The sequence below is a fragment of the Rhododendron vialii genome, chromosome 2a, assembly GCF_030253575.1.
Source record: "Rhododendron vialii isolate Sample 1 chromosome 2a, ASM3025357v1".
Taxonomy (NCBI): Eukaryota; Viridiplantae; Streptophyta; class Magnoliopsida; order Ericales; family Ericaceae; genus Rhododendron; species Rhododendron vialii.
Genome location: NC_080558.1, coordinates 24,046,608 through 24,056,823, shown reverse-complemented (window position 1 = coordinate 24,056,823; position 10,216 = coordinate 24,046,608). Strand labels below are relative to the sequence as shown.

At 38.5% G+C, this 10,216-nt stretch overlaps 2 protein-coding genes across 2 annotated transcripts; one reads left to right on the top strand and one right to left on the bottom strand.

Annotated features, from left to right (window-relative positions):
- Positions 1-2,284: 2,284 nt before the first annotated feature.
- LOC131315822 (uncharacterized) lies at positions 2,285-2,962 on the top strand. The gene is made up of 2 exons (XM_058345017.1): positions 2,285-2,463; positions 2,561-2,962. The coding sequence occupies exons 1-2, from the start codon at positions 2,359-2,361 to the stop codon at positions 2,768-2,770; spliced, it is 315 nt and encodes a 104-aa protein (XP_058201000.1). The 5' UTR covers positions 2,285-2,358; the 3' UTR covers positions 2,771-2,962.
- A 1,258-nt stretch (positions 2,963-4,220) lies between these two features.
- LOC131317332 (uncharacterized) lies at positions 4,221-5,368 on the bottom strand. Its single transcript, XM_058346890.1, has 2 exons — positions 5,045-5,368; positions 4,221-4,874 (listed from the first exon to the last, which is right to left on the bottom strand). Exons 1-2 carry the CDS (start codon positions 5,366-5,368, stop codon positions 4,221-4,223), a joined length of 978 nt encoding a protein of 325 aa, XP_058202873.1.
- Positions 5,369-10,216: the final 4,848 nt, after the last annotated feature.

The window sequence follows — 10,216 nt, the reverse complement described above, 5'->3', positions numbered from 1 at the left end:
GAAATAAGCTGCTTATTTTTTAAGAAGGTTTTTGGAACGGAGCAGCCTAAATTACATAGCATGTTTAGCCAAGAAATTAGCACATTTGGTCACCTCTCTATTTACACCATACAACTTGAAAGTTACTTCTAGCACCAGAATATTTTAGCCAATAAAGCTATTGGTAAATGGACCGACGGCCGCTCCGGGCCAATTTTGGTCACTGGACGGTCGATCCGAGCCTTCCGAAAATTCTTTAAAAAAAAGAAACGATGGGGCTTACGCAAAAATCAATGGCATCCGATGTGTGTAAGTGCTCGATCCAAACACCCTATTTTTATATACGGAAAAATAGGATCAAGAAAATTCGGTTCAAGTTGGACATTCACCAGGCACGGTATGGGATCCTTTTAACTTTTTATTTGTATCTTCAATATCATAGCTCAACACCAAAAGAAGTTCTTGAAACTATAATTGACCCATGTCATGTTTCCCCACTTATGTCTAATTAGAGACACGTGCCGCTAGGTGTGAAATAAAAACCGAACAAACCAAAAAAAGACTGAAAAAGAACTGGTTTGGTTTTTAAACTCTGATGGTTCGGTTCGAGTTCGTAATTTAGTAAAAATTTCATCTGGTTTCGGGTTCGGGTTTTTATAAAGACAATTCGGCTTGCACCGAACTGAATGCAAGGTAGACTGACTGACAGCTCTAATCTAATCTAAACTACTACAGAGTATCTGTATTACTATGCGCCGCACAACTTGAGCACCTACCTCCTCTCGCCAGATCTTTTCTACTCCTCTGAGATCTCTGTTTCAAATCCTTCCCAAATCGACAAAGGTAAATTACATCATTACCCCTTACTCTTCCTTTATTGTTTCCGTGGGCCATGGGTTAACATTTGTGTTCTTCATCAACTTCAAAAAAGGCAACAAGGTTGCCCGTGAGAAGGTTTTTTCTTCTTTTTAAAGTTTTAACTCTAAAAGTTTCGATAGTTATGGGTTTTTTTTTATTGGATGATTGGACGAGAGTTATATAATGACAGTTTAATTTTTTTTGTCTAATAATATATTATGATGAATTGGATGTCTTGAGGAAAATAATAAATTTATAACAATATATATTGGTAATTGCGTTAAATTCGAAACGGTAATCGGTATTTGACCAGTACCGGTACGTATCATACCAGTAAAAAAATCGGTACCCTTGTCGGTACGGTATTCAAAATCTTGATTATTATCTTATTTCTCTCTCTCCAATTATTACATCTCTCTCCAATTATTGCTTTCATTTCTCTTTCCCTCTCTCCACTCATTACCCATCTCTCCAATCATTACTCTATCTCTCTCTACACTTATTATCAAAACTAAAATATCCAAAACTCTTAAACGAACAAGGCCTACGCTATCCAACACACTAACCTTAAGCCCGTTCTATGCATGGGGCAGCAAAAAATAGAGTCCATGAAGTTTTTTTTTTTTTTCTATTTATGCATATCAAACGGTAACAATGATAATTAAAAATTATTTGTAATGAAACTGGCTAATTTACGAAGAAGTAAATCATAATAGTATGCTTTTATTTATTTTTTTGTTTTCCTTTACAAAATCTGTGTACACATAAGTACATCTTACCCATAATATGATAGTTGACTTCAATTCTACAGGAAATTTGCTTAAATTTTTTTCATACAAAATCAACAATTAGACAGGTGAAAGGCAAAAGTAATTATATTTTCCTTTTTTGTTCATCTATTTCAAATTTGTCCAGAGATGTGTATTTTGCTTCCTATTAAACATTTACTATCTAAAATAATCTTGCACACAAATCAGCCCAGGAAAAAAAAAACAATTTTTTTGGTACTAAGATAAGAGACATATTGTTTTAGCACATAGATTACACAATATAAGCAAATGTAGTAAGATTCCTCATCCCTCTAAATTTGCCTTCCTAAATTTTTAGAGTTTTTTATTCTTGACACACAGCTTCTTTAATCAAAATTTTGCGACAAAAATGTGAAAATACCATTAGAAGAGGGAATGCAGGGGCTTATTAACCTTTTTGGTCCCCAAAGTATTCAAAAAATCTCATTTTGGTCCCCAATAAACACATTGGAGAAATTGAGTCCGCAACATTATTAAATGTGTACCAATGTAGTCCCCCACCCCTCATGCTGTTATCCCAGGCGTCAAAACCAGGGGCACGTTTGTCATTTTCCCTCCCAACGTCTTTATCCCGCCAAAACCACACCCTATCAACTCCCTTTATATAGTTAAGGGCGCCACCCTCTGTGACTCTCTCTCTCTCTCTCTCTCTCTCTCTCTCTCTCTCTCTCTCTCCAATAGCAAAAAAATAGGGCATACGAGGAAGAAGAAAATGGACAACACCCAGTTCTGCTACTGCCGAAAGCTTGGGAAGATCACTTGCTCTTGGACTGACTCCAACCTTGGGAGAAGGTTAATTGGATGTGAGAGATATGGGGTAACTAATTTCTATACTTTAGACATATCCATGGCTTTCAAAACTAGGTTTTTTTTTTCCCTTATGGCTGACTTCATTTTTGTTTATTTTTTGGCAGGAAAAAGGTGTTTGTTGCTACTTTATTTGGGTTGATCCCCCAATGTGTGAGAGGTCAAAGGTGGTCATCCCTGGGCTGCTTAGGTCACTGTCAAAGCATGAAGCACTGATGAAGAGGGAGAAGAAGAAGACCCTCTATCTCTGGGTTGCACTGATCCTGAGCTGGGTTATGTGGATCAGTGGTTTGGTTCTATTTTGCAAGTTCAAGTGAAAGGTCAAGGGTCATGTACTATGCACTAGTAGTAGCAGTAGGGTAATGAAGTGGTATGCACTAGTTGTTGTAATGTGGAAGGTTGTTTTTGTGTAATGAAGTGGGGTGGATGTGTAGTAGTAGTCTGGTAGGAAGGGAAGTGTGTTGATATAAATGGCTGCAAAATGCCATGATCTAATGAAGCAGAATTTCCTGCCCCTTTTGGATAGCAGTTTGTGTCACTTTTTACCCTAACCACAAGCAATGTTATAGTTGTCATGTACTAGTTTTGTGTGTGCACTATCCTAACCAGAAGCTGTGTCAAGAACAACATAAAACTGTCAAAACGACCCATGGGAAAGCAAAGCATGAACGTAAGCAACATAAAACTGTCAAAACATGAACTGGGAAAGCATAACATGAACAACAACAGCATAAACTGTCAAAACATGAATTGCACAACATAAAACAGTCAACTGATTTGCCCAACATAAAACATAAACTGGCACCACATAAGGTTTACATAGTCATTCTACTGTCACTAACACACAACATAAGCACAATCATGGTACGTACCATAAACTGTCACAACAACATAAGTTTACATACCCTTCCTACTAAATCCAAAAACAAGTTCATAACCATTCTACCATAAGTATGATACCATATCAAAAAACAGTCGTATGGTACCATATCCAAAAGAAGTGTATTACAATGTTACCATATCCAAACAAACTTCATGACCTTGGCAGCATCAACTTCACACCATACTTGTTGGTAACTCCCCTCACAACTTGGTTAACTTGTGTGACAGTTGAGATTTATGATCCTTGTGTTGCTTGATTATAATTTGTTGGAGTATTGACCTGTACAAAAAGAGGTAACAAATGTAAGAAACCATAATATATACCTTGGAATTCTTTTAACCAAATAGAGATAAATAGTGTGAGGGTTCACATGAGTTGCAAGCCCCCCTGAAAGCAGGGCCTGTTCTTTCTCATCTACCTCTCACAGACCTACCTCTTCTGCCTGCACCCCTTCCTTGCACAACAACTGCACCTCCTCTCACAGCCCTTCCTCCTTTGCCCCTCCTACCACTGCTTCTACCTTTGACAGCTTTACCTCTACCCCTCACATCTGGTGCTTCTATGCCTAGTTGCATATTTGGTGCTTGCACATCTGTTTAGCCCCTCTTAGCACCACCTCTTCCCCTCCCACCACCAGCACTACCCTTCCCAGCACTTCTGCCCCTCTGCACCTTTTGTTCTGCTAATGGTACACTACAGGTCCTCCTATTGTGTCCATGAAGTCCACATCTCCTGCAAAACACTGAATTCTGCCCAACTTTAGTCATCTTGTGTGGGTGTAGTGGATTGAGGTACTCCTCAGGACCTCTAATTCTTTTCATTCTAGGCCTTCCAACTTTCCTTCTCTCACTTAGGAGAAGAACTGGAATGAATCCAGTCTTTGGTCACATCTTGTACCCATTGATGGGGTTGATCAATGGTTCATATGCTTTCAAGTATGAACCCTTGGAATAAAAACCATGGATGAAAGCTTGTGTATCTAGGTTTCTTTCCTGAATTGCTGCCATGGCATAAGGGCATGGAAGGCCAGTCAAATTCCATCTCCTACAAGTGCATGACCTGTGGTTCAAGTGCACTGTATATTGTTTACCATCTCTACCCCCCACCTTCACCTGAAACTGCAAATCACCAAACCATGTTGCATAGCATGTGCTAGACTCATTACTCAAGGCCTCAATCTTGTCATAGATATTTGGTAGAAGTGGATTGGTGAATTTTTTGATCCACTCTCTCCTAATCAGCATACGATTGCTTAGATAGCATCTAATCCACTCTAACATCTCTATGATTGGCTTATCTCTTGCCTTTAGGATTGCTCTGTTAAAGGCTTCACACAAATTATTGCACACCATATCACACTTAATTGTTTTCCTAAAATGTGACCTACTCCAATATCTAGGGGGAATGTTTACTAGCCATTCATATGCCTTTTCATCCTCATCCTTAACCCTTTGCATGGCTTCTTGAAATTGTGGTACATGTGATGCTTTGGCACAATCCCGAAATTTGTCCTCAAGTGAGTAATCTTTAAATGTGTTCTGAAAATTACTTAAAATGTGCTTGCAACAGTACCTGTGCTCTACCCTTGGAACTATATCATTCAGTGTTGGAAGTAAACCTTGCAACATGAAAATAAGAAGACATTAATAATATCTACTAAGAAAATACAAAACAGTACATTATTAAACAACTACATTCCTAGCTATACCTTTTGTCTATCATTGATGAAGGTCCATTCATGTTCATTGCTATCATTAATGTTGCAATCCATCTTGATCAGTGTAAGAAACCATCCCCATGTTTCCTTGTCTTCTTTCTCTACCACAACCCATGCCATTGGATACATGGCATTGTTTGGATCAACTCCAATTGCTGTTAGAATCTGTCCATTGTACTCTCCCTTCAAATGACAACCATCCATACCAATGATCTTCCTACAGCCATTACAAAAAGCAGTCTTGACAGCCCCTAGGAATATGTAAAGCCTATTAAACCTGGGTTGCCTAACTTCTTCATCAATTGGTGCATCCATTACAACTGTGGATCCAAGGTTGGATCTCCTCAATTCCTCACAGTAATCCTACAATCTCCCATACTGCTCAAGGTCACTTCCATAAATCAAAGCTACAGCCTTATTCTTTGCTCTGTACAACTGATTTCTTGTTACATCTACCTTTAAATCTTTCCTCACTCTCTCTTTGAATGCAGGAATAGGTATTCTTGGATTGGCCCTCAAATCATCTTGGTACTTCTTTGGAATCATGGTTGAAGTTACATTCCTATTTCTATAAGTTTTAATACATTGATGTACGGTTTTGTATGTCCTCACCTGACATGTACTCTCTCCCATAACCTTGGCTGCATACACCTCCCAAGTACAGTCCTTTGTTGGACACACCTTATCTTCAATAGGCTTCTTCGACTTTGGCTGCACACACTTAGCCCTCACCCTTCTTTTGTCATTTTTTACAAGCTTTACAGGCCTTTGGTGCTTGATTGCATGATTATTTACAGCTGCCTTGAAGTCTTGTGTTGTGCTAAAAAGCATGCCAACCTTGAACTGTGGATCTTCCATGTTTGAGTCAGGCCTGAACTTCTTGAAGTGGTGCTCTGTAGTGTGCCCATTTTCCTCATCAGATGAGTTGGAAAAACTGTTGTCTGGATCATACTTTGAATCCCCATCACTTATGATATCATCTTGAACAACATGTTTGCCTTTCAAGCTCTCATCAGGTACACCAACAAATTCTTCTTCTCTATCAATGTGGGTGTCATACAATTCATCATCATCACTCTCTATGTATGAGTGGTCACTATAGTACAAAGCCTCATCGTCAGATGAGTCTTCCCTTGACATCACAACCCTATCTTTATACCCCTCGAATTGCTCAGTGGCTGTAAACCCTAATTGAATACCTTCTGGCCCATCTGCATTGTTCTCATCTGACCCAAAGTCAATGTCAAACCCAACACCACAGTCCATAAGCAGTTGTTCAAACCCAAACCCATTCTCTAAATCAGTAGGCCCAATATCAGTAGGCCCAGCATTACCAAAAGTAGTTTCTTGGGTTAGGTCACAAACTTCAACTCCAGATATCCTATGTGGGTCACTCTGATGGGCTGCACTTACAATGGAACTACCCACCTGGCTCTCAAGTAAAGTCTCACCTCCTTCATGCTCCAAGTACAGTTTAGCTACCCTATCCTTATCCAAAAAGTCCAACATTTGGTATACCTCTTTATGAGTACTAAAAGGCGCAAGGCCTTTGTCCAAACTAAGACTAGGTTTTTTATAGTAAAAGGCCACACAGCCAGAATACCCAAGATGGTCCTTGACCATAGCCTCCATTTCCAACATCGATATAAAATCTGGGTTTAGTTCAGAAAATGTGTTAATCTTATCCCCAGTGTAAACTTTAATGGGCCTACTACTAAATCTACCCCATGATGCACTTTCGGTGAATACAGAGAAGGGTTTGAATTAGCCCCTGCAAAAGGCCAACGGGTCAAACTTTTTGGGACCACATTGTGTAAAACAAGAACAAAAAGGGAACAAAACCAATGTTCTGAATACCGTACCAGCCAGGGTACCGATTTTTCTACTGGTACGGTACGTACCGGTACCGGTCAAATACCGGGTACCGTTTCGAATTTACCGCAACTACAATATATATAATAATTATATATAATCATAATTCAAAAAAATCCCTCATACTATGCAATTCATCATAAAATACCCATGTTCTTGCATCTTGTCCCACATTGCCTAATTACAAAACTCTTTTCCATCTTAAATGACTTTGCACACTAGTGGACTTGTAAATGAGGACCTAAGGAGAGGCCTCGCGCGCTCGGAAAAATGGGCCGTGGCCGAAGACAATTTGGAAAAACTGATTTGGAAACCAATTAACCAGGATTTGAGCCTCGCGCACGTAATATGGTTAAGCCCACGTTTTGCTAAAATTCTGAAAAACATTTTATTATTTTTTTGGGGGTTTTCTGAAACATGTTTTTTTTTTTTTTTGACCAAAAAATGATGGCATGGCAGAAAAGAAAAAAAAAACACTGGAAAACCTCGGCTGGAATTTCCGGAATGCCGGTACCGGCCGTTATTTTTCGAGATGACCGGTACCAGTTGGTAATGCCCGGTATTTGGCCCGGAACAGTATTGGGGGGTTAGGGTACTGGTTTCTCTCAAATCCGGTACGTACCGGCCGGTACGGTACGAGATTGATGACATTGAACAAAATTGTTTTTTACTCTCCACTGTATACATTGTGTAAAACAAAAACAAAACAAAAAGAGCCCTTTTTTAAGCCTTCTGTATTGCATTCATAGTCTCAAAGGGGGAAAAAAATTTAAGTCACTTCGTTTATACACTTAAAACGCGATTTACTATTTCAATCAAACAAACCCTTTAAAACCAGAGAGAAATTCGTACCTGTTCTACCTGCATTATCCATGATCAAACTCCGAAATTTGTAATCTCTGTCTGTCCACACTTGTAATTGACAGATTCTGGATTTGTTTGGAGAGTTCGACGGGATTCTTCGAACAGTTGTATAGGGTTCTACGGATTTGGTAAAGTTTCCATGGATTCCGTTTGTGTTGTGTACTGTACGAGCAGAGCTTCGTAGGGAGTAGGGATTGGGGGAAGGGGAAATGACAAACGTGCCCTTGGTTTTGATGTCTGGGGTAACGGCGTGAGGAGTGGGGGACTACATTGGTACACATTTAATAACGTTGGGGACTCAATTTCTCCAATGTGTTTATTGGGGACCAAAATGAGATTTTTTGGATACTTGAGGGACCAAAAAGGTTAATAAGCCCACCACAAAGACAAAGATAGAATGGTGGACTTTCTACTTGTCAGAATTAATTTGTAAACTTCTATAGTTCCCTTAATTTTGGCTTCAAGTGCTCTTTTGTTTGGATGACAATTTTTTGTTTGATGAGTACGAAAATGGTGTGAGAAGAGTTAATAAAATAGTGGAAGGAAAAAAAAGAAAAAAAGTGGCGAGGTGTTAGTTTGAACGTGGAGGTAATTGCATGTGTGGGACATGAACACGGGGGGTTTTGTTTTTGTTTTTGATTTTTCCCGTTGGTAACCGGCGTGGGTGTGTGAGTTTTTGAACGTGGTTTTTTTTTTTTGTTTAATTTTTTCTATTTTGCCTTGCGGTGGGACAGGTGTAATGTTTTCTTTTTCTTTTTTTTTTTTTACTATTTTTAAAAAGTAAGAAATCTAGAAATTAAGGATTTGAGGTTTGGAAGTACGAAAATTGGGTACGTCCATGGAAGCGAGAGCGGCTGCTGTTTTTATTATCACAATACGAAATAAGGTTTATAACATAGAGTATTTATACCTACTCTATTCTAACCCTAACAAGGTATTTGGCCTGTATCCCAAAAATACCCTTATACAATACCGTACCATACCGGGGAGGGCTACGTCAGACCTTCTTTCTAGAACTTCTTAGTATCTCTTCATATTTAACATATGAGCCACAGTTCTAATAGAAACAAACCTTTAAGAGCAATTGGTATATATGTTGTACATAGCCGAATTTATTTTTTTTGCAAGTGAAGTGGAGTGCAGTTGATGCCTCCCTTATACTCTCATGCACATGGATAGGGTTTGATTCTCGTAAACACTCATCCCTTTTCTCAAGTCCCCTACGATAGAGTAGATTAGGATTAACGAATGACTAAAAACAAAAATCATAGCCAAATTTGGTACCCAAAAATCCCTGAACACTTGGTACTCCAAAATCCTTGAACAAATTTTCGTAACAAACGAAACCGAACTTTGTACTGAAAAAATTGTAGAGATCATAGATTGTTACTAACAATGAAGAGAAATCATGGAAAATATCAATGGAGGAAGAACATGAGAATTGAAGGTGGGAATGTGAGCGTGTCTGGTCACGTTGGGATGAATGTGAACTCCACTGGTGTTCAACAAGCTTACTTGACACTTTGGTACTTCGGTTAAATCTGGCTTGATTTGTGTAGCGGCGATTATGTCCTCTGTATTGTTTTATGTTAGATTAGAGAACGCGCGTTGTGATTAGTTTTATGAATTTCCCAACCTCGCTGGTGTCCAAATAACTGCATCTTCTCGGTTCTTCCAAGATATCAGGGTGGATAAAATTTGAGAGCTGATTTTTGAGAAGATTACTTAGCTTAGCGCACCACCTCATAGTTCTACCAATTTGGTCTTATCAAATCTTCTACTTTAACAAAGGGCAAAGTCCACTTTGACCCCCTATAGTTTGGGGCATGTGCGGATACATCTCATATGGTTCAAAAGTGTGCACAAAACACCTTGTGGTTTGAAAAATATGTGGATAGACCCCCTGCCATCATATTTTTCATCCATATTAATGGACACAACATTAAAAGACCATTATATCCTCATCCTCTCCCTTGATTCTTCTTCTTTTTTAAAATCTAATCAATCCATCCCTTATATACCAAAAATTGGATCCGAACTGTTGACATTATAGAGTTTGACGAGTATGACATCCATATCAAAATTCAAGTCGATCAAAAATAAAAATCTCATGGTTGAATCGAATTTATTGTGAAATTTAAATTTATCAAAAATTAGATCATTGATGCTTGATTGATATAATTTTTTAGAGAAATGCTATATTTTTATTTAATATATTATGAACGACTCGCATTAGATTCTAGAGGCGTGTGAGATAAACATCTGTTAATATGGATGGAAAATATGAAGATATGGGGTCTATCCGTATATTTTCAAAACACAGGGCATTATGTGCACACTTTTGAACCATATGGGATGTATCTGCACATGGTCTAAACCACAGGGATAAAAGTAGACTTTGCCCTTTTAACAAATGCACAAAATTGG

What these genes read in the sequence shown, in the direction of transcription:
- LOC131315822 (XM_058345017.1), top strand. Translation starts at nt 2,359, where the DNA reads ATGGACAACACCCAGTTCTGCTACTGCCGAAAGCTTGGGAAGATCACT. An exon ending in TTGGATGTGAGAGATATGGG is followed by an intron (nt 2,464 to 2,560) that starts GTAACTAATTTC and finishes ATTTTTTGGCAG; the next exon opens with GAAAAAGGTGTTTGTTGCTA.
- LOC131317332 (XM_058346890.1), bottom strand. Translation starts at nt 5,368, where the DNA reads ATGGATGCACCAATTGATGAAGAAGTTAGGCAACCCAGGTTTAATAGG. An exon ending in TCATCAATGATAGACAAAAG is followed by an intron (nt 4,875 to 5,044) that starts GTATAGCTAGGA and finishes AGTAATTTTCAG; the next exon opens with AACACATTTAAAGATTACTC.